The sequence below is a fragment of the Nerophis ophidion genome, linkage group LG17 (assembly GCF_033978795.1).
Source record: "Nerophis ophidion isolate RoL-2023_Sa linkage group LG17, RoL_Noph_v1.0, whole genome shotgun sequence".
Taxonomy (NCBI): domain Eukaryota; kingdom Metazoa; phylum Chordata; class Actinopteri; order Syngnathiformes; family Syngnathidae; genus Nerophis; species Nerophis ophidion.
The window spans coordinates 45,995,139-46,020,786 of record NC_084627.1 but is presented as its reverse complement, the minus strand read 5'-3'; the positions used below and the strand labels follow the sequence as shown (position 1 = coordinate 46,020,786).

General features: G+C 38.4%; 1 protein-coding gene across 3 annotated transcripts in view; it reads right to left on the bottom strand.

Annotated features, from left to right (window-relative positions):
- The window catches only part of LOC133536493 (transmembrane protein 230-like), a 33,306-nt gene that overhangs the window by 1,297 nt on the left and 6,361 nt on the right, over positions 1–25,648 (bottom strand). For all 3 annotated transcript variants that reach the window (XM_061877064.1, XM_061877065.1, XM_061877066.1), the window contains exons 2-3: positions 23,915–24,026; positions 23,717–23,839 (exon numbers count right to left, since the gene is read on the bottom strand). In XM_061877064.1, the coding sequence (XP_061733048.1) occupies positions 23,717–23,839; positions 23,915–24,013 (222 nt within the window). In that variant the 5' untranslated portion in view covers positions 24,014–24,026. The remainder of the gene's footprint in view (positions 1–23,716; positions 23,840–23,914; positions 24,027–25,648) is intronic.

Here is a 25,648-nt window from a genome sequence, read left to right as displayed (position 1 = left end):
TTGAGATTTACTTGAGCCTTCTGTTTACATTATTAGCATATCTACTGTGGCTAAGCAGACATTTGTCAAAAGGACAATAATTCATTTGTTGTGGGTTTATCCACTTTAATGCACTTTATTTTTTTTTGGAATGCATGTTTTGTTTGAAGGCCTAATATAAATGAAAAACTTTGTGCTTTTTTTGAAAAGCAAAGGCTACTGGAATATTACAAAAATGTCAATATTCAATAAAAAATTTCTTTTTTTGAAAAACATGTCTAAATATTTATTCTAGGCTATTTATGCAATATTTAAAAAATTGTGAAAAACAGCATTCATTATTCGGTATTCGGCCTTCGGCCAAGCGTTTTAATTTTATTCGGCTTCGGCCACAAATTTTCATTTCGCTGCATCCCTATTTTCAACCCATATTCAGTTGAATATGCTACAAAGACAACATATTTGATGTTCAAACTGATAAACTTTCTTTTTTTTTGCAAATAATCATTAACTTTATAATTTGATGCCAGCAACACGAGACAAAGAAGTTGGGAAAAGTGAAAATAAATACTGATTAAGTTGAGGAATGCTCATCAAACACTTATTATGGAACATCCCACGGGTGTGCAGGCTAATTGGGAACAAGTGGGTGCCATGATTGGGTATAAAAGCAGCTTCCATGAAATGTTAAGTAATTCACAAACAAGGATGGGGCGAGGGTCACCACTTTGTAAGCAAATTGTCGAACAGTTTTTTAACAACATTTCTCAACGTGCTATTGCAAGGAATTTAGGGATTTTACCATCTACAGTCCGTAAAATCTTCAAATGGTTCAAAGAATCTGGAGAAATCATTGCACGTAAGCGATGATATTACGGATATTTGGCACTACCGCAGCAAAAACCGACATCAATCTCTAAAGGATATCACCACATGGGCTAAGGAACACTTCATAAAACCACTGTCAGTAAATACAGTTGGTCGCTACATCTGTAAGTGCAAGTTAAAACTCTACTATGCAAAGCGAAAGCCATATATCAACAACACCCGCTGGGCCCGAGCTCTTCTAAGATGGACTGATGCAAAGTGGAAAAGTGTTCTGTGGTCTGACGAGTCCACATTTCAAATTTTATTTGGAAACTGTGGACGTGATGTCCTCCGGAACAAAGAAGAAAATAACCATCTGGATTGTTATAGGCGCAAAGTTGAAAAGCCAGCATCTGTGATGGTATGGGGGTGTATTAGTGCCCAAGGCATGGGTAACTTACACATCTGTGAAGGCACCATTAATGCTGAAAGGTACATACAGGTTTTGGGGCAACATATGTTGTCATCCAAGCAACGTTATAATGGACGCCCCTGCTTATTTCAGCAAAACAATGCCAAGCTACGTGTTACAACAGCATGGCTTTGTAGTAAAAGTGTGCGGGTACTTTCCTGGCCGACCGGCAGTCCAGACCTGTCTCCCATGGAAAATGTGTGGCGCATTATGAAGCGTAAAATACGACAGTGGAGACCAAGACTGTTGAATGACTGAAGCTCTACATAAAACAAGAATGGTAAAGAATTCCACTTTCAAAGCTTCAACAATTAGTTTCTTCAGTTCCCAAACGTTTGAGTGTTGTTAAAAGAAAATGTGATGTAACACATTGGTGAACATGCCCTTTCCCAACTACTTTGGCACGTGTTGCAGCCATGAAATTCTAAGTTAATTATTTGCAAAAAAAAAAAAAAAAGTTTATGAGTTTGAACATCAAATATCTTGTCTTTGTAGTGCATTCAACTGAATGTGGGTTGAAAAGGATTTGCATTCCGTTTATATTTACATCCAACACAATTTCCCAACTCATATGGAAACAGGGTTTGTTGTACCGCGATACTAATGAATCATATTTGGTATTATACCGCCATCCCACTGCACCCCCGTCATCGTCCTGTCGTGTTATTGCTGGTTTACGAGCAAAGGAGCATGTTCGGCAGCGCACAATCACAGAGTACTTACAAGCAGACAAAGTGTGGTTCTACTCCTAAGGGTAAAGTTGTTCCAACGCAGGAATCGATTAAGCCAGCCACTCGTTGCACCAAACACCACACCGGTGTTTCTCGTGTCACTCGCGGTGGCATACAACTCCTTGACCTTAAAGCGGATCATTTTGCGGGACACACGGTGGTTCAGTCCACGAACGTGATGTATCCACTGACACAAATTGGCTTCAAGCTTGTCGCTCACTTTCTTCCTATCTCCACCAGATAAGCGAGCCCGTTTTCCATCGATTGCCGACTGAGATAGTAGTTCTCCCTTTATTTGTTTCCATTCTCGTACACGTTTTGGGTCAACGTTAAACTGCCTGGCCGCTGCCAAACCAGAATTCTGCTCCGCATACTTCACAAGTGAAGTGAAGTGAAGTATATTTATATAGCGCTTTTCTCAAGTGACTCAAAGCGCTTTACATAGTGACACCCAATATCTAAGTTACATTTAAACCAGTGTGGGTGGCACTGGGAGCAGGTGGGTAAAGTGTCTTGCCCAAGGACACAACGGCAGTGACTAGGATGGCTCAAGCGGGAATCGAACCTGCAAGCCTCAAGTTGCTGGCACGGCCACTCTACCAACCGAGCTATGCCGCCCCAACCAACCAAACCGCTAGCTTGAACTTTAAGTCAAACTTTCTGTTCTTCTTCCCCCTTCAAGTATTCCCATCCATCAATTGCGGTGTACCGGTATACTGTTCATTCAACTCACTGCTACTGTTTCTTGCCATTTTGAAACTTTTCCTCGTGGGTTTGTAGTTGTCGTTGAGTGTGTGTTACGCTATGTGCGGTGGCCCATTGCATAATGTTGATTACCCAGAATCCCCACGTAACGTAAGCCATCACGGCACAGATTTCGTTAAGCCTTTGATTGTCATGTAACTCTCTGGACTCAACACGTCTGCTGTTACCGTAATTAGCCCAATTATTGCACCTTTGCTTTTCATTTTAGCTTATAAATTGGGCTTAATGAAATCAATATGATTTTAATCTAAATTATGCAAATAACAACCCATGGGCGGCTATTTGGACATAGGCGGTTATTAGGAAGAGGCGGTTAATTCACAAAATGGGGTCAGACCCCGGGCGGCTATTAGGACATGGGGGGCTATTTGCCCAAGGGTGTTTATTTGGTAATATACGGTAGATAGTACTTTATTGATTCCTTCAGGAGAGTTCCTTTAGGAAAATTTAAAAAACCTGGTGTCAAATAAGGGTTAAAATTAGGGATGCACCAAAATGAAAATTTGTGGCCGAAGCCGAATAAAATTTAAACGCTTGGCCGAAGGCCGAATACCGAATAATGAATGCAGTTTAAAAAAAAAAAAAATATTGCATAAATAGCCTAGAAAAAATATTTAGACATGTTTTTCAAATAAAGTAATTTTTTATTGAATATTGACATTTTTTTAATATTCCAGTAGTCTTTGCTTTTCAAAAAAGCACAGTTTTTCATTTATATTAGGCCTTCAAACAAAACATGCATTCCAAAAAAAAACAAAGTGCATTAAAGTGGATAAACCCACAACAAATGAATTATTGTCCTTTTGGCAAAAGTCTGCTTAGCCACAGTAGATATGCTAATAATGTAAACAGAAGGCTCAAGTAAATCTCAATTAAGTGTGTGCTTGTAACCTCATACACTTATACAGGTAGCCTACACAACAGGCTAATAATGTAAACAGTGGCCCCACTAAATCTCAATTAAGTGTGTGCTTGTAACCTCATACACTTATACAGGTAGCCTACACAACAGGCTAATAATGTAAACAGTGGCCCCACTAAATCTCAATTAAGTGTGTGCTTGTAACCTCATACACTTATACAGGTAGCCTACACAACAGGCTAATAATGTAAACAGAGGCCCCACTAAATCTCAATTAAGTGTGTGCTTGTAACCTCATACACTTATACAGGTAGCCTACACAACAGGCTAATAATGTAAACAGTGGCCCCACTAAATCTCAATAAGTGTGTGCTTGTAACCTCATACACTTATACAGGTAGCCTACACAACAGGCTAATAATGTAAACAGTGGCCCCACTAAATCTCAATAAGTGTGTGCTTGTAACCTCATACACTTATACAGGTACACAACATATCCCAACGTCACTGCACGTTGGTTGATTGCGTCACCGCGTCAAAGAATTGCGTCACACGCCACTATTCGGCCTTGTGTTCCACCGAAGGCCGAATGTGGCTTTTTTTGCCATATTCGGCCGAATATATTCGGTTAACGATTAATCGGTGCATCCCTAGTTAAAATAGTTTGCGCCCAGGCCATGATTGTCTTATTTGTCCGAAATCTGGTTTGAGGCGCCTTAACTGTCAGGTTACTTGCAAAAACACTAAAAGCGAGGTATCTGTTCACCACCAGAGGGCCCTTTTCCCCCCCAATATGCCCAGTTGACATGTTCAGGAGGTCAAACACTGCATAGCCCATTTTAAAATCCATCCATCCATCCATTTTCTACCGCTTATTCCCTATCGGGGTCGCGGGGGGCGCTGGCGCCTATTTCAGCCAAAATGAAATACAGAATCTGTCAGAGTTGCCATTTCATTACAGCTCCATGTTCAATTGTTTGAACTAAAACATCTTTTTCATGGGTTTTTAAACGACCGCGCACTAATTGGCACATCAACGTCTCAAATAGTGTGGGTCTTGCCTTCATGTCTTCATGTCAAGAGCACATTTAGGCAAATACAATCTGTAGCCTGGAACACATTCAAATTAACCTCCTACTGATAATTACAAATTTGATACGTTCAGACTGTTAACTCCCACACAGAGTGGTAAATTCGGAAAGTGGAAGGCACAGCGGGGCACCCACGGAGCCACCAGGCTACAGAATAACAGTCATATTGTAACATACATTAAACAGCGGTGGCCTGGAAAGGAACATCGGTGAAAATTGGCAGCAGGATAATAAGACGCAGAGACAACTTAATTACATCTATTTTTAAGGCATGACTAACTGGTGTGGGAGGGTTTCAATTACGGCTTCATTTGATGTCTTGGAACCTGGTAATTATTACTCAAATTAAAAGTATTGATTTGTGTACTTAAAAAAAAACATACCACTCACACCTACAGACAATTTATTTATGATAAACCCAGTAAACAGACATGGGGGAAGATTCTAATACGTGGCAGAACCCACTCAAGCACAGGCAGCCTGAAAAGTTTGTAGACGGTGACGTTCTCAGAATCAGAAATGCTTTATTAATCCATGAGGGAAAATTAAAATTTTCAGCACAATAAATGATATAAAGTAAATTTTTACGGTTATTGTGACCAAATGCATTACAGTTATCATGTGATATTGTTGAATGTGCTTAAAAATACTTAAACACATACTGAAATATCAACAGTTTATTTTTTTTAATACCGTATTTTTTCGGACTATAGAGCACATTGGTATTCAAGCCACTACCAACAAATTTTAAAAGAAAATATGTTTTTATTATGAGCAGCAGATGTGTACCGGTACAAAAGACTTTGTAAATGTTTATTTACAGACCTTAATTGTTTCTAAACAATGTCTTTTACAACACTGCAGTAAAACGGCTGATCAAACAAAACAGAAGTCACCGCAATGGACCTACTAGCTGCGGGAGCTAGCTCTCCAGTCAGCTAAAAATACTCAAAAATTACGTTTGGTGAAAAGAGTCCCATTGTAGATTAATAATACTAACACAGACACTTGTAAATGTATTAGCATATTTGCTAATCCTTGCGACGTTAGCAAAATTACATTAAGATAGCACATACAAATATGCATGAAAACCCTCCCACTGACATCAGACATGGGATTTTTTGGTAAATATGAATTGTTTTAGTTGGATTGTAAAACTTAAGTGAAGTGAAGTGAATTATATTTATATAGCGCTTTTCTCAAGTGACTCAAAGCGCTTTACATAGTGACACCCAATATCTAAGTTACATTTAAACCATTGTGGGTGGCACTGGGAGCAGGTGGGTAAAGTGTCTTGCCCAAGGACACAACGGCAGTAACTAGGATGGCACAAGCGGGAATCGAACCGGCAACCCTCAAGTTGCTGACACGGCCACTCTACCAACCGAGCTATGGGGTGGTAAATCCTTTCGAGCAGAAAAACGCTCTGAACGAATAAACTTCCGACACAAAACAGGAAGTACATTGCACCACCTGCAGTGAGCGACCTACTCCAAAAGATGGTACCATATCACAAACAATAACACAACTTTTGATCAATTAAATTTAATATTTATTAATAATTATTTAATAATAACTATTTAATAATTAATATGGTGATGCTCACAACCGTCAGGAGTTTTACCACGGCTACAGTTCATCATCACATCACTCGTAACAGTTGTGCAATATTTATTTGGTCATTACTATGATAGAATACCATGAAAAAAAAAAAAAAAAAAAAAACGTATATTTCGGACAATAAGTCGCAGTTTTTTTCATAGTTTGGCCAGGGGTGCGACTTATACTCAGGGGCGACTTATGTGTGAAAGTATTAACACATTACCGTAAAATATCAAATAATATTATTTAGCTCATTCACGTAAGAGACTAGACGTATAAGATTTCAACGGATTTAGCAATTAGGAGTGACAGATAGTTTGGTAAACGTATAGCATGTTTGATATGTTATAGTTATTTGAATGACTCTTACCATAATATGTTAGGTTAATATAGCAGGCACCTTCTCAGTTGGTTATTTATGCCTCATATAACGTACACTTATTCAGCCTGTTGTTCACTATTCTTTATTTATTTTAAATTGCCATTCAAATGTTTATTCTTGGTGTTGGGTTTTATCAAATACATTTCCTCCAAAAATGAGACTTATACTCCAGTGAGACTTATATATGTTTTTTTCCTTCTTTATTATGCATTTTCGGCAGGTGCGACTTATACTCCGGAACGACTTATACTCCGAAAATTACGGTAAGTAAAAACATTTAAAAAAAAGACTTTGTGCTTTGGATTTTTAATTCTATGCTAAAATGTAGTCTTTTATCAAGTCGAATATATGTCTCAAAAGTATTACAGTACAGTATTTGTCTTCTTGTCAATTGTCATGTTATGGTTATCACAGTACTGTCGATAAAGTACACTAAGGATGTAACTACATGAAAATTTCATATCTGTTATTGTGACCCAAAATATCACGATAATCATTAATATCACGGTGTCGTTAAATGAAATCATAACGTATTTATACACACAATGAAATCTTTCGACCAAGTTACAAAAAAAATGTAAATACCATAAATCAGTGGTTCTCAACCTTTTTTCAGAGATGTACCCCCTGTGAACATTTTTTTAATTCAAGTACCCACTAATCAGAGCAAAGCATTTGGGGTTGAAAAAAAGAGATAAAGAAGTAAAATACAGCACTATGTCATCAGTTTCTGATTTATTAAATTGTATAACAGTGCAAAAGATTGCTCATTTGTAGTGGTCTTTCTTAAACTATTTGGAAAAAGAGATATAAAAATAACTAAAAACTTGTTGAAAAATAAAGAAGTGATTCAATTATAAATAAAGATTTCTACACATAGAAGTAATCAACTTAAAGTGCCCTCTTTGGGGATTGTAATAGAGATCCATCTGGATTCATGAACTTAATTCTAAACATTTCTTCACAAAAAAATAAATCTTTAACATCAATATTTATGGAACATGTTCACAAAAAATCTAGCTGTCAACACATAAGTTGCATTTCTTTTCACAGTTTAGGAACTTACATAAATGGGTTGTACTTGTATAGCGCTTTTCTACCTTCAAGGTACTCAAAGCGCTTTGACACTACCGGTACTTCCACATTTACCCATTCACACACTGATGGAGGGAGCTGCCATGCAAGGCGCTAACCAGCACCCATCAGGAGCAAGGGTGAAGTGTCTTGCTCAGGACACAACGGACGTGACGAGGTTGGTACTAGGTGGAGATTGAACCAGGGACCCTCGGGTTGCGCACGGCCACTCTGTCACTGCGCCACGCCGTCCCTCTGCCACATTCATATTTTGTTGAAGTGTTATTCAATAAATATATTTATATAGAATTTTTGAATTGTTGCTATTTTTAGAATATTTATAAAAAATCTCACGAACCCCTTGGCATACCTTCAAGTACCCCCAGGGGTACGCGTACCCCCATTTAAAGGGGAACATTATCACAATTTCAAAAGGGTTAAAAACAATAAAAATCAGTTCCCAGTGGCTTATTGTATTTTTTGAATTTTTTTTCAAAATTTTACCGGTCCCGGAATATCCCTAAATAAAGCTTTAAAGTGCCTTACTTTCGCTATCTTTGAAACCACTATCCATTTCCCTGTGACGTCACACAGTGCTGCCAATACAAACAACATGGCGGTTACCACAGCAAGATATAGCGACATTAGCTCGGATTCAAACTCGGATTTCAGCGGCTTAAGCGATTCAACAGATTACGCATGTATTGAAACAGATGGTTGGAGTATGGAGGCAGATAGCGAAAACGAAATTGAAGAAGAAATTGAAGCTATTGAGCGAATAGCTGTTGACGCTATTCGGCCATAGTGTGGGTGTACCTAGTGAAGTGGCCAATACCATGGCTGCCTTGCCGGTAAAATGTGCGGACCAAACGATCAGGACTTTCGCATCTTGTGACACTGGAGCAACTTAAATCCGTCGATTGGTAAGTGTTTGTTTCGCATTAAATGTGGGTATCTAATTTCAAATGTACATACAGCTGGCGTAAATAGCATGTTAGCATCAATTAGCGTAGCATGTTAGCATCGATTAGCTGGCAGTCATGCCGTGACCAAATATGTCTGATTAGCACATAAGTCAACAACATCAACAAAACTCACCTTTGTGATTTTGTTGACTTAATCGTTGCAAATGCATCTGCAGGTTATCCATACATCTCTGTGCCATGTCTGGCTTAGCATCGCCGGTAAAATGTGCAGACACTCTGGTACATTCAATGGGGGTCTGGCGGCAGATTTCTTGCCAGTGGTGCAACTTGAATCCCTCCCTGTTAGTGTTGTTACACCCTCCGACAACACACCGACGAGGCATGATGTCTCCAAGGTTCCAAAAAATAGTCGAAAAAACGGAAAATAACAGAGCTGAGACCCGGTTTTTGTAATGTGAAAATAAAAATGGCGGGTGTTACCTCGGTGACGTCACGTTCTGACGTCATCGCTAAAAGACCGATAAACAAAAAGGCGTTTAATTTGCCAAAATTCACCCATTTAGAGTTCGGAAATCAGTTAAAAAAATACATGGTCTTTTTTCTGCAACATCACGGTATATATTGACGCTTGCATAGGTTTGGTGATAAGTTTCCCCTTTAAGAACCACTGCCATAAATTGTCAGACAATATATACTTTCTTGGCAGCAAAAAAACTACTACTATTACAATGACGGTTTCAGTCTGCTTCCCTCTAAATAACGTATTTAAAACATAGACGGGGCGTACTCGTTTGCACTGAGCATTGGCTAGCTCGCCATACAATAAGAGTCTGGCAAAGCGAGCGTCATCCATTCGGGGAATTTGGCCAACCAATCTGTGACGGCCTCGAAAAAGGAATGTGTTCAGGTCAATGGAGCCTGTTTTCTCTAGTGAGTTGGTTACATGGTCAACCCAATAAAGAGTCAGTATGAAAAGAAGGCAGCGTAAAAGAAAGTCATTGAGGCGATATTCACCCCTGCGGTATGCTGTCCATGACTCAGATGCGTACAGTAAGTAAGTACAAATGTGTGGTATTCACATACTTTGAGGAGCAAGGAAAGGTTCTTGTTCTGCTAGACATACTTTGTCACTTTGCAAAACCTTGATGAAGCCTTTCAAATGCGCATGTTGAGTTCAGCATTAAGGTTGTGGGTGTTGGAGACTGTAAGTAAATAGTCCATTTTATTTAAAAAACGATTTTCACAGATAAAATTAAAGCGCTGTACAAAACATAGGTGAAGTAAAACAATATGAAATAACAGGGGCAACTTCATAAAAGGGATATCAAGTGGATTAAATCAGTGGTTCTCAAATGGGGGTACTTGAAGGTATGCTAAGGGGTATGTGAGATTTTTTTAAAATATTCTAAAAAATAGCAATATTTCAAAAATCCTTTATAAATATATTTATTGAATAATACTTCAACAAAATATGAATGTGAGTTCATAAACTGTGAAAAGAAATGCAACGATGCAATATTCAGTGTTGACAGCTGGATTTTTTGTGGACATGTTCCATAAATATTGATGTTAAAAATGTGTTTTTTTGTGAAGAAATGTATAGAATTAAATTCTATTACAATCCCCAAAGAGGGCACTTTAAGTTGATGATTACTTCTATGTGTAAAAATCTTTATTTATAATTGAATCACTTGTTTATTTTTCAACAAGTTTTTAGTTATTTGTATATCTTTTTTTCCAAATAGTTCAAGAAAGACCACTACAAATGAGCAATATTTTGCACTGTTATACAATTTAATAAATCAGAAACTGATGACATAGTCCTGTATTTTACTTCTTTATCTCTTTTTTTCAACCCAAAATGCTTTGCTCTGATTAGGGGGTACTTGAATTAAAAAAATGTTCACAGGGGGTGCATCACTGAAAAAAGGTTGAGAACCATTGGATTAAATCAGGGGTAGGGAACCAATGGCTCTAGAGCCAGATGTGGCTCTTTTGATGACTGCATGTGGCTCTCAGATAAATCTTAGCCGACATTGCTTAACACGATAAGTAATGAATAATTCCGCTGGTAATCACGATGTTAAAAATAACGTTCAAAATATAAAACATTCTAATGCATTTTAATCCATCCATCCATTTTTTACCGCACCTGTTCAAGAAATAACAATGTTATTAAAAATAATTAGACTTATTATATTCTAAAAATGTTGGTTTTACTTGAAAAATGCATGCATTTAGTTGTAGTTAGTGTTAAAAAATATGATATGGCTCTCACGGAAATACATTTTTAAAATATTTGGCTTTCATGGCTCCCTCAGCCAAAAAGGTTCCCGACCCATCAACACGATAAGTCATGAATAATTCCGCTGGTAATCACGATGTTAAAAATAACGTTCAAAATATAAAACATTCTCATGCATTTTAATCCATCCATCCGTTTTTTACCGCACCTGTTCAAGAAATACCAATGTTATTAAAAATAAATACTCATTTTACTCTAAAAATGTTGGTTTTACTTAAAAAATGCACGCAATTAGTTGTATTCAGTGTAAAAAACTATGATATGGCTCTTCACGGAAATACATTTTAAAATATTTGACTTTCATGGCTCTCTCAGCCAAAAAGGTTCCCGACCCCTGGAGTAAATGTTGCATTAACTACTGTATTTTTCGGATTATAAATCGCAGTTTTTTTTCATAGTTTGGCCGGGGGTGCGACTTATACTCAGGAGCGACTTATGTGTGAAATTATTAACACATTACCGTAAAATATCAAATAATATTATTTAGCTCATTCACGTAAGAGACTAGACGTATAAGATTTCATGTGATTTAGCGATAAGGAGTGACAGATTTTTTGTTAAAGGTATAGCATGTTCTATATGTTATAGTTATTTGAATGACTCTTACCATAATATGTTACGTTAACATACCAGGCACCTTCTCAGTTGGTTATTTATGCGTAATATAACGTACAATATTGTTTATTTAATTTAAATTGCCTTTCAAATGTCTATTCTTGGTGTTGGGTTTTATCAAATAAATGTCCCCAAAAAATGCGAACTATACTCCAGTAAGACTTATATATGTTTTTTTCCTTCTTTATTATGCATTTTCGGCAGGTGCGACCTATACTCCGAAGCGACTTATACTCCGAAAAGTACGGTAAAAGCTTTATTAAAGATAGAAGTTTTCAAATGTTTCTTAAAAGTGTCAACACAGTCAAGATCACGGAGGGACTGGTGCAAGTTGTTCCAGAGTCTGGGAGCTATTTCCTGGAATGCCAGGTCTACACAGGTTTTTAAAATGAGTTTTTGGGATCTTGAACAGGCTGCGCCCTGAAGAGTGGGGGCATAACAAATCAGTGATGCACTGAGGTCAGTGCTGTACATTATACTTCATACAACTACTGTAGTTGTCCGTAGTACATTAAATTGTATTGATTCTCATACAATATTTCTTACCCAAAAGTTAGTTTGTCTTTTTAAAAGGCATGTTACATGTTAGAATTTGGGTGTTTTGAGGGGGTCAAGCACCAATTAAACAGATTTTTAAACTGGATGACGTTGATTTAAGATACAAATGTTTTAGGTCTGGTCATGGAACTAATTGAGCACATAAGTTGAGGTACCACTCTGTATAGTTTCACATTTCTGCTGTTAAAACGAGTGGAAGAAGAAAAAATGGGGGCATGAAAGTCCCTTCCAAGATGCAGTTGTGTACCACAAATGGAGTTGGCAGCGTTTGATTGACTGAAAGAGCAAAGAGGAATGTCATGCGTGACGTAAAGAGGAGAAATCACATTAGTGAGGACCAAAGCTTGGCTATTGACAGTTATTTGACTGGACCAATCTGCCATCCCACTCAGCTGTTTCTATTCAGAGATGCAGTCGACCTCCCTACAAGGGCACCCAGCATACGTGAACTCCAGCTCAACTATTGTCATGGTCTGTCAATTTAAAAAAAGTAAATAAATAAATAAAGCGGTGGTCAGCAGTTCTCTTTAAGGGACAAAATCTATACGAAGCAATGGCAGCGGCCATGGTAGGTTAGTCAATTACCAATTAGCTGGCCATTGAACTCCAACTGCAGTCTTAGTAGCAACAGTTCCACACAGGAAGTACAACCATGTGGGGCTGGGCGATATATCGATATGCTCGATATATCGCGGGTTTGTTTCTGTGCGATATGGAAAATGACAATACCGTGATATGGGAGTACACGTTCTCACGCAGTTGCTTTTAGCTGCGGGTATTACACTACAGGCTCTTCCCACTCTTTCTTGTCCCTCCTTCTCACAGACAGCAAGCGCACCTTCTTATATACGTTACATACGCATACGCCCTCGCGGAGCAGACAGGTAGCAGCATGGGTAACGTTAGCTGTGGTGCGAGTGGTAATACGAAAGAAAGAAGGTGCAAATCTGGTAACAAATGAAGGAAGAATTAATTCCCAAAAAAAACAGCAGGGGGTCCATAGTCTGGCGGTGGTTTGGCTTCAAGAGGGAGTATGTCGTACAGACAACCATAATTTGTCAAGTGTGGGGCAAAAGCGTTGCTACAAAAAGTAGTATTACTGCTCATATGTAGCATCATTTGAAAAGTCACTTGCTAGAGAATGAAGAGTGCTTACTTCGCATTGCAACGCCATCAAAATGCCGAGGCAAACATTTCCTGATCAACACCGTATGAAAACAATAGTCAACAACAAAAGGAGATAAAGTCCGCATGAACCTATCGCATAGCGAAAGACGAACACTATTTGATTTCCTATTACGCAGCTCATTTTTATTTGACAGTTATTGAAATATCTTGTGTGACATCATGCACAAAAGTGCACTTTGTTTTAAACGATTGCAGTGGCGTTCTGTACAAAAAGTGCAGTTGAATTTAATGTTGTTTTGATCCGTCATCTTAGTGACATCATGCACAAAAGTGCACTCATAGCTTGTTTTAAAATGTCTCTGACAATCTTGCACTTTCTGTTTTGAAACGACATGAATGTTTGTGCCACTGCTTAATAACTGTTTAATAAATACACTTTCGTTAAATTGACTTAGTTGTGATTTCCGTATCTGCATGAAAGTTTGAAATGAGCATATATCAATGCAGTATGAAGAAGAATGTTTCAATGTAGACACATAGAATCATCATACTGCTGTGATTATATGTATCAAGTGTTCATTTAAGGTTAAGGCAAAATATCCAGACATATATATCGTGTATCGCGATATGGCCTAAAAATATCGAGATATTAAAAAAAGCCCATATCAACCAGCCCTAAAACCATGTGCAACTATTTTTTAGGGGCGGTCCTTAAAATTGACAGTATATTTTTTCTGGAAAGAAGAAGTAGGAACGTTGCTTGCTTTGACGGAAAAAGATCTTGCTTTGAGTCCGATAGCGCATCATACAAGAATAAAACATTACAATGAGACTACATGGAAATAAGATTTTTTTTTTTGTCCTGTCCAGCCACTCAGGCAAGTCATATTGTTGATGGAGATGCCCACATTTGCTGTACAGATTGACGTTACAAAAGAGAAACGTGGAATATTTCTCTTGTTGCCTTATTTGTATATGATTTTATATAAATGTTTGGCGCAGCCGGACTGTTGCAGGAGGGGATAGAAAGAACAAAAAAAAGTAAGACGGGGGGAAATTGCGCAGACAAGTTAAGTTAAAGTACCTTTGATTGTCACACACACACTACGTGTGGCAAAATTATTCCCTGGATTTGACCCATCACTTTTGATCACCCCCTGGAAGTGAGGAGAGCAGTGGGCAGCAGCGGTGGCCGCGCCCAGGAATCAATTTTGGTGATTTAACCCCCAATTACAACCCTTGATGCAACGCATACTTGTTCAACAGCCATACAGGTTACACTGAGAGTTGTGATAAAAAACAACTTCAACACTCTTACTAATATGCACCACACTGTGAACCCACACCAAACAAAAATGACAAACACATTTCTGGAGAACATCCTCACTGTAACACAACATAAACACAACAGAACAAATACCCAGAATCCCATGTATCCCTAACTCTTCTTGGCTACATTATACACCCCCGCTAGCACCAAATCCCGCACGCCTCCGTGCGTCGGTTGAGGTGGGCGGGGTTTCGTGATAGCGCGGGTGTATAATGTAGCCCGGAAAAGTTAGGGATGCATGGGATTATGGGTATTTGTTCTTTTGTGTTAATGTTGTGTTACAATGCGGATGTTCTCCCGAAATGTGTTTGTCATTTTTGTTTGGTGTGGGTTCATAGTGTGGCGCATGTTAGTAAGAGTGTTAAAGTTGTTTATATCACAACTCTCAGTGTAACCTGTATGGCTGTTGACTAAGTATGCATTGCAGTCACTGTCGTGTCTCAACAGAGGCTGTATACAACATGTGACTGGCTGGCACGCATATAGCATTGTGTAAAAGCGGGCGCGACAACAAGTTTTGGAGGACTGTTTTGCAAGCACAGACTTTAGATTTTGAAAATAAATTAAACTCACACAATTTTGGGGAGCAAATACAAATGTATTTTGTGCACAATAGAAGTGTTTGCTTTGATCTATATTAACACTCAATAATTAGTGTTGTCTGCATTCAGATGGGTGCCCATCCCCCTCTCTTCAACTCTCTCAAAATCACCCTTCTGCGCTTTCAACTTTTTTTTATTCACTCGCTCAGATTTATTTCTGCTCTGTGCTCGCGCAAGTTTAGACCCACAGTGTTATATTTGTGTCGAAAAGGCAACCAGCAGAGAACTGGACACGTGTACTCTGTGTGGCTGCTCGGGGTTTAATTTCTTTTCAAAATATAATGTCTGTGCTTGCAAAACTTATTTTTCTGTCCTCAAAATCTGCCTTTGCGACCTCAACTTTAAGACAGAATCATAACGCCATACAGAAGCTGCTCTTTCTGAACACAGAAACGGAAAAAAAAAAAAAAAAAAGTAGACCAGGTAAGATGCCTGATAAATGATGTGATCACCTCTGGACTGGTATTAAAGCCACACTAATATGCGCACGCTGTGGCGGCAGACAGTGGGGTGGCCATCGAGGAAGAAGAAAACAACTTGACGGAGCAACAGGTGGCATCATTTTTCCAAAGCAGAGAAATAAAGATGGACCTGGATAACATCGAGACGTGCCACCCGCTGCAGACAGACAGGCGACAGACCTCCCATTATAATGACGCTTGTGAACAGGAAAAATAAAATTGCACTTTTCAAACCAGGAACCAAACTGACAGGAACAAACGTGTATGTGACCAACTTACCAAGAAGAATGCAGACATCGTTAAAAAGGCAAAATACCTAAGAAAATACAGCACACCTGAGTAACAAATTGTAAAATATTTATCAAACTGAAAGGCTCTCTGAGGGAAGCAAAGGTGTGGGTAGCAAGAAGCGTGGAGGAACTGGACAGATTTAGCTAACAATAAGTCAATGGACAATAAATCAATAGGCATGAAACAACTGGACTTTGTGAAGGAAATAAATCCAGACACAAACATTTACTCTCAACAATAAATGCTCCTACTAAACAACAGAACAATATAATACAAACATTACATCTGACAACAAACTATCAATTATTCACATCAATAGCAGAAGTCTGCATGCAAACTACAACAACATCCAGCAATAACAGACGGTTTCAAATACATCTTAAAGTAATTGCCATCCATCATCTTCCGCTTATCCGACGTCGGGTCGCGGGGGCAACAGCCTAAGCAGGGAAGCCCAGACTTCCCTCTCACCAGCCACTTCGTCTAGCTCTTCCCGGGGGATCCCGAGGCATTCTCAGGCCAGCCGGGAGACATAGTCTTCCCAACGTGTCCTGGGTCTTCCCCGTGGCCTCCTACCGGCTGGAAGGGCCCCAAACACCTCCCTAGGGAGGCGTTCGGGTGGCATCCTGACCAGATGCCCGAACCACCTCATCTGGCTCCTCTCCATGTGAAGGAGCAGCGGCTTTACTTTGAGTTCCTCCCGGATGACAGAACTTCTCACCCTATCTCTAAGGGAGAGCCCCGCCACCCGGCGGAGGAAACTCATTTCGGCCGCTTGTACCCGTGATCTTATCCTTTCGGTCATGACCCAAAGCTCATGACCATAGGTGAGAATGGGAACGTAGATCGATCGGTAAATTGAGAGCTTTGCCTTCCGGCTCAGCTCCTTCTTCCCCACAACGGATCGGTACAACGTTCGCATTACTGAAGACGCCGCACCCATTTAGACCTGAAAGGAAATGAACTGAACCTCATCACCAGAAACAGTGGATAAACATCTGCACCAGAGTGGTGAAAAATGTGTCATTTGCATTTGATAATATCTTGCAAGGCATAAGAATTGAAATATGTCGTGAAAAAGACAAAAACATGTTAGTCAGCTGTAGATGTTGAACACCTAAATCAAGTATTGAAAGGTTTGAGGATTGGATTAACACAACTTTTATAGAAATGAGCCAAAATATCATATTCATATGTGGGGGTATCAATACTGTCCTCCTGAACCCTAACAAGCAAAAGAACATTGTTGACGTCGATGTATAGTATGAGTTTATATCCTAAAATCTCAAGGCCAAGCAGAATCACAAGTCTCTGCGCCATGTTTATTGATAATATATTTACCAATGATTTTGATAACACTATACAAGTGGCCTGCAAACTTCAGTGATCATTTACCTGTTTTTTTACAATCAATGCATGCAATTGTTTTAGCAGCTCCCCAGTTTTGTGTGTCACTGTTTATAGACCAAAAAAGAAATGTGCTGCTTTTATGAATAATTTTTCTGCGATTTTATCAATCATTCATTCAACTAGGGATGCACCGATTAATCGGTAACCGAATATATTCGGCCGAATATGGCAAAAAAAGCCACATTCGGCCTTCGGTGGAATGAGTTAAAAGCAAGGCCGAATAGTGGCGTGTGACGCAAAGACGGAATTTTTTGACGCGGTGACGCAATCAACCAACGTGCAGTGTTAAATTTAAATTGTTTTATACATAGTTAGTTTCCTTCTTTTTATTCTGAAGCTGAAGTACTGTTATTGACAAATCTGTTCTGGCCTGGGATATGTTGTGTACCTGTAAAAGTGTATGAGGTTACAAGCACACACTTATTGAGATTTAGTGGGGCCTCTGTTTACATTATTAGCCTGTTGTGTAGGCTACCTGTATAAGTGTATGAGGTTACAAGCACACACTTAATTGAGATTTACTTGAGCCTTCTGCTTACATTATTAGCCTGTTGTGTAGGCTACCTGTATAAGTGTATGAGGTTACAAGCACACACTTAATTGAGATTTACTTAAGCCTTCTGTTTACATTATTAGCCTATCTACTGTGGCCAAGCAGACTTTTGCCAAAAAGACAATAGTTCATTTGTTGTGGGTTTATCCACTTTAATGCACTTTATTTTTTTTTTGGAATGCATGTTTTGTTTGAAGGCCTAATATAAATGAAAAACTTTTTTTTTTTTTTTGAAAACGCAAAAGCTACTGGAATATTAAAAAATGTCAATATTCAATAAAAAATGTACTTTATTTGAAAAAACGTGTCTAAAAATTTATTCTAGGCTATTTATGCAATATAAAAAAGTTGTGAAAAACTGCATTTATTATTCGGTATTTGGTATTCGGCCTTTGGCCAAGCGTTTAAATTTTATTTGGTTTCGGCTTCGGCCACAAATTTTCATTTCGGTGCATCCCTACATTCAACATATAATCCCTGTTTCGAAGGAATTTTTAAATAGTTTAGATTTTATTGATTTTACCCGACATGTCACACAGCGGACTCACAACAGAGGGCACACTCTGGATTTGGTCATTATTTATGATCTGTCCACCACTGTGTCCTCTGTTGTCACCTTGGCTGTATCTGACCACGACTGTGTTATTTAATATCACAGCTTCTATCCAGCAGATGACCTCAGTGAGAACTGTGATGAAGCACTATTCAAACCTCTGAAGTGGCTGCAAATTATACAAATATACAATAATAACTGTCCTCCAATGGTTTTACCTGCTCCCTGTGATTTTATTGCTGAACATTTTAATCAAAACCACAAATCTAGCCTTGAAGTTGTTGCTCCTCTAAAATCAAAAAAGGTCATTTTAAAACTAATACATTCATGGAGAAACGATGAGAAAATTAAAATACTAAAACGAAATTGCATTATAGCAGAGAGGAAATGGAGATAGAATAAACTGATGATTAACTATCAATATTACGTTGATCGCAAAAAATATAAAACCGGCGGTTAAGAACGCAAGAAACACTTTTCTCCACAATAAGAACCCCCAGAGTCCTTTTTGCCACTATTAATCATTTGATTAACCCTGATTTTAATAATATACCTTGCAAACCTACAGACTCCCTTTGTGAGCAGTTTGCAGAACACTTCAGAGAAAAAAATAAACACGATCAGATGTTTCATGTGACCTTTTATCTTCTCAAACAGCTTAAATGTAACTTAAAACATTTGTATGCACGTACAACACTTAAAGGCCTACTGAAAGCCACTACTATCGACCACGCAGTTTGATAGTTTATATATCAATGATGAAATATTAACATTGCAACACATGCCGGGTTAGTTTACTAAAGTGCAATTTTAAATTTCGTGCCGAAAAATCCTGCTGAAAAGGTCTCGGTATGATGACTCCTGCACGTGACGTCATGGATTGTAGAGGACATTTTGTGCCAGCATCATGCCCAGCTATTAAGTCGTCGGTTTTCATCGCAAAATTCCACAGTATGCTGGACATCTGTGTTGGTTAATCTTTTGCAATTTGTTTAATGAACAATGGAGACATCAAAGAAGAAAGCTGTAGGTGGGAAGCGGTGTATTGCGGCCGGCTTTCGCAACACAAACACAGCCGGTGTTTCATTGTTTACATTCCCGAAAGATGAGTCAAGCTTTACTATGGAACAGAGATTTCAAGCGAACACGGTTGGATTGGACCACACACGCAAAGTACAGTGTATTATGCAGCGATCATTTTTACCATTCTGTATTCTGAAGTTGATCTATGTCGTTTGCTACTCCAGCATCAATATCAGTACCGTCCTCCTGACCGTCAGCGTCGGGTTCAAAGCGGTATGGCTCTATCCCTTGTTGCGGTTGGGCCTAGCCGAGTGGTCCTGCCACCCCCACGGCTGCCACGGCGCCTCACACAGCATCTTCCCTATCTGAATCGTTCCCACTGCCCTCTAGTCTTTTTTTTTCCTAGTCCTTCACTCTCACTTTCCTCATCCACGAAATATTTCATCCTCGCTCAAATTAATAGGGAAATCGTCACTTTCTCGGTCCGAATCGCTTTCGCTGCTGGTGGCCATGATTGTAAACAATGTTCAGATGTGAGGAGCTCCACAACCTGTGACGTCACGCGCACATCGTCTGCTACTTCCGGTACAGGCAAGGCTTTTTTATCGGCACCAAAAGTTGCGAACTTTATCGTCGATGTTCTCTACTAAAATCCTTTCAGCAAAAAATATGGCAATATCGCAAAATGATCAAGTATGACACATAGAATGGACCTTCTATCCCTGTTTAAATGAGAAAATCTAATATCAGTAGGCCTTTAAAACCTTTAGAATATTAGTATGTGGGATTAAATTATGGAATGGATGAAGTAACGAAATGAAACAGTGTACTAGGGTTGTCCCGGTATCAAATTTTGGTACATCTATCGGTACCAAAATGTATTTTGATACTTTTCTGTACTTTTCTAAATAAAGGGGATCACAAAAAATGGCATTATTGGCCTTAATTTAACAAAAAATGTTACAGTATATTAAACATATATTCCTTATTGCAATCAAAAAAAAATATTTTGTTATTAAATAAAATTGTGAACATACTACACAAATTGTCTTTTATTAGTAAGTAAACAATCAAAGGCTCCTAATTAGTCTGCAGTAACACATTGTGTCATTTATACAGCTATTATTTTGTCAAAATTATAAAGGACAAGCTGTAAAAATTGATTAATAATCCACTTGATCATTAACTGTTAATATCTAATTATTTTCCGTTTCAACATGTTCTATGTTATAACCACTTATTCTTGTGTTGTTTGGATACTTGTAATTAGTTTTGGATGATACCACGAATGTAGGTATCGATCCGATAACAAGTAATTACAGGATCATACATTGGTCACATTCCAAAGTCCTCATGTGTCCAGGCACATATTTCCTGAGTTTATAAACCCATCCATCATCCATGTTCTGACGCTTGTACTTTATTGGATGGCGGGGGGTGCTGGAGCCTATCCTAGCTGCATATGGGCGGAAGGCGGGAAGAACATGCAAACTCCACAGAGAAAAATCCCGCGCCCAGGATTGAACCCAGGACCTTAGTATTGTGAGGGACACGTAATTCCACCGTGCTGCCTGAGTTTATAAACATAACATGAATTTTTTTTAAAAACGGAGAAAAGATTTAGTCATCATAGTAGTATCGACTAGATACGCATTACAGGGGATGTTAGGTGTAGATCCACCCATGGCGTTTATTTACATTTTAGCTGACTGTTAGCCGTTAGCTATTGTATCTCCTACGGTGTGTAGTGAAGCATGTTTAGAAATTCCTCGTCCTGCAGGGATGATACGTGTAAGAAACGTACTTTGTCGCCATGGAGGCGAGGATTAGTGATTTAGAAGTAGTTAAAACGCTGCCGACTGCGGATGGATTTTAGCTGCTAGCTAGCTAACAATGTCTGAAAGCACCTCTTCCTAAGGGTGTTACAGTGTTATAACTTCACCTTTATCTTTCCTTTTCAAGCCAAAATGCATCCATTCTCCCTTTTCTATCTACACACTGTCTCAGTGAGTAAGTACTCTGTGATTGTGCGCTGCCGAACATGCTCCTCTGCTCATAAAACCAGCAATGTGACGACGCACCGTCATGCCCGTTAACAAGAAAACAATGGGGAACCGGTACTTTTCAAACAGATTATAATACCTCCTTCCTTCAGAAGCAGCCTCAGTGATGTAACCAGGGACCCCCCAAATAAATAGAGGAGCACGTGGGACTGTACCTTAGAGCGTAGGTTGAAACTGTAACTATATATACTATATTATATATACTGTACTATACTATATACACTATAAAGTATAGTATAGCATTGATTAGTACCGCGACACTATACTAGTACCGGTATACCGTACAACCCTACAGTGTACTAATATGATCCAATTTAAGAAACTGTTCAAATTCAAAGTGTTTACAGAGTACAGAGAAGATGAATCATTAAAAATATTCTGAACTTATTGATAATCTTATTCACCTAACCATACGAAATACAACTTGAGTATTTATTAAAAAAACAAAAATATGTGACATATCATATTGAAACTGTACATGTTTGAAGTAAAGTTAAACTTCAAACTTCAAATTGAAGCTGTTCATTCTGTGAACAAACTCACTGGATTTTTAACGGGTGCCAAGCAGTACACCTGTTTGTGTTTATCTATATAGATTTAGAAACTAGAAAAACTCTAGACCAGGGGTGTCCAAAGTGCAGCCCGGGGGCCATTTGCGGCCCGCAGCTAATCAGCTAATTCTGCAAAAATTGCAAAATTGATAGTATTGCAAAAATAAAATTAAAAACATTTTAAAAAAGTGGAATAAAGTGAAATCTAATGAAAAACATTGGCAATGTTGACACAAAGCTGCCATGCAGGCAATTTTTTTTCCCTTTTGTCGTTATTTTCTATTTTTCCCATTGCTCAAAAAAAAGGACAAAAAAATCTATGTTATAATGAATTATTACTTTAAAAATATCACTTTAAAATGTTTTATGTGGAACAAATATTGCATACGTTGTGTGGTTGCCACATAAAAACATCAAAGTTTTGACCAAAGAGCATAAAACATCCATTTTCCATCCATTTTCTACCGCTTATTCCCCTGGCGCCTATCTCAGCTACAATCGGGCGGAAGGCGGGGTACACCCTGGACAAGTCTCCACCTCACTGCAGGGCCAACACAGACAGACAGACAACATTCACACTCACATTCACACATTAGGGCCAATTTAGTGTTGCCAATCAACCTATCCCCAGGTGCATGTCTTTGGAAGTGGGAGGAAGCCGGAGTACCCGGAGGGAACCCACGCATTCACGGGGAGAACATGCAAACTCCACACAGAAAGATCCCGAGCCTGGATTTGAACCCAGGACTGCAGGACCTTCGTATTGTGAGGCAGACGCACTAACCCCTCTGCCACCGTGAAGCCCAGAGCATAAAACAAACAAAATAATAGTTCAAACTTAAAATCGGAAGTTGATCTTGAAATTTAAGTGTTAAAAGTAAAAAAAAATAATAAAAATGCATCACTTTATGAGTGGGGAACCTTTCGGATCTCAAATATATTTAGTAGGATTTTATTTAACTTTTCACTGTGATTACTCAAAAATATTAAATAATTAAAATCAATGGTGTCTTGCATTATTGATCTTTGAGGGCTTTAAATTGCTAAATAAAGGAACTCTCCTGAAGGAATCAATAAAATACTATCTATCTATCTAAATACTGCATATTTCAGTTTTACTATAAAAAAACAAAAAACAAAGTTGTCTTTGACAGAAAAGGCATAAAACTGTATTTGTTTTACTTTATATCAACCTCAAGTTGATATAGAGATTTACTGTAAGCATTAAATAAAAAATAATGATAATAATTTTACTTATTTTTAACATTTTAGTGACTGAGACCCTCTATGCTACCCAGGAGCCATAAGGATTAAAAAAAAATCTATATATTTTGTTATGGTTTGAAAATTAAAAATATCAAAATGTCCCCCGCATGCTTTAATTTTTCTGTCTGCGGCCCTATGTGGAAAAAGTTTGAACTCCTCTGCTCTAGACCATGTATTTTTGTATTATACAGTACGTCCACGTATTCTTTTATACTATTTGACCTATGTTGCCTATCCCAACTGAATTCGGACAATATACAGTCTCCCCATGATTGGTTGCCAGTCAATGGACAAACAAGCATTCACATTTACTCACCTCAACTTCAATCGTGCCAGACAGAAGAAGAGCCCCGAAGATGATGAGTAAGGAGCCAACCGAAAAGAGAAAGACTGCCAGTGCGATTGCCTTGTATGGGACAGCTGGTGGATTCTTCTTAAACTGTACAGAATTACATAACATGAGCTGCAGCACATCCATTGTGTGGCATTATCTACTTATCCTGACTGCCAGTACCTGTAAGTCAATGTAGCCATCGTCATCTGCAGCAAGCCTTGAATATTTGACCTTGTTGAACACTCCGGCATCCAGCATGTTGCCTCTGTTCGCTTTCATTGTGGCACAGCAGCTGTTAGGAGAGAGGAGAAAGAAGGCCAGTAACAACCTTGGGTGCGCTGACTCATAACGGTTCAGAGTTATTGGTCTGCTTGAGATAAAACCTATCGCTTCTTTTTCTGATGACCTGTGAATTGTAAATATGAGATCATTTCTAAAGTGAAACATAAATAATGCAAAAAGGAAGATTAAGATTGAGTGCTTAAGACTGCCTAAGTGTTTCACGGCTAGATAACCAGTGTTGAGAGTACTTAGATTATTTTTGTTGTAAATACCGCATTTTCCGGACTATAAGGCACACTTCAAATCCTTTTTTTTCCTCAAAACTCGACAGCGCACCTTATGTAAGGAAAAATTCTGGTTTTGCTTACCGACCTCGAAAGCTATTTTATTTGGTATAATGATAAGTGTGACCAGTAGATGGCAGTCACACATAAGAGACACATTTAGACAGCAATATGATTCAAGTGCACAACACCAACATTTTACACGTTCCATTAAAAATACAGAAAATTACACACGGCTTTCAAAAATCAAGTTGTACTTTTCTATCCGTGCGAAGGGACAACTCGCAATCTTGTATCGGCCTGCTGACTGCCAAGGGCGAACATCGAGTACCGTGATGCAGACAAAGCAGAGACAGGGCGATATCACGAGTTTCCACACATTTGCATTACTGGATAATTATATATTGTGTCTAACCAGGGAAATTATCCCCCTTCCTTCAGAAACGGCGGCAGTGACGTAACCAGGGACCTCCCAAATAAATAGAGGAGAACGTGGGACTGTACCTTAGAGCAGTGGTTCTCAACCTTCTTTCAGTGATGTACCCCCTGTGAACATTTTTTAATTCAAGTACCCCCTAATCAGAGCAAAGCATTTTTGGTTGAAAAAAAAGAGATAAAGAAGTAAAATACAGCACTATGCCATCAGTTTCTGATTTATTAAATTGTATAACAGTGCAAAATATTGCTCATTGGTAGTGGTCTTTCTTGAACTATTTGGAAAAAAAGATATAAAAATAACTAAAAACTTGTTGAAAAATAAACAAGTGAGTCAATTAGAAATACAGATTTCTACACATAGAAGTAATCATCAACTTAAAGTGCCCTCTTTGGGGATTTTAATAGAGATCCATCTGGATTCATCAACTTAATTTTAAAAAAAATTTCACAAAAAAAGAAATCTTTAACATCAATATTTATGGAACATGTCCACAAAAAAATCTAGCTGTCAACACTGAATATTGCATTGTTGTATTTTTTTCACAGTTTATGAACTTACATTCTTCATATTTTGTTGAAGTATTATTCAATAAATATATTTATAAAGGATTTTTGAATTGTTGCTATTTTTAGAATTTTTCAAAAAAATCTCACATACTCCTTGGCATACCTTTAAGTACCCCCAGGGGTATGCATACCCCAAATGGAGAACCACTGCCTTAGAGCGTAGGTTGGAACTGTAACTAAGTGTACAGCCCCATACTTTTCTCCTCATTGAGCCAAATTTAACTGTCGCTGCATGATTCCTTGCTTCTTGTCTGTTTAATGGATGTCATCACTGTTTGAACCTGACAACTCTTCAGCCACCCAGCTGCTATACTTCATTAGCTTCGTTCGCACAGGCTATGGG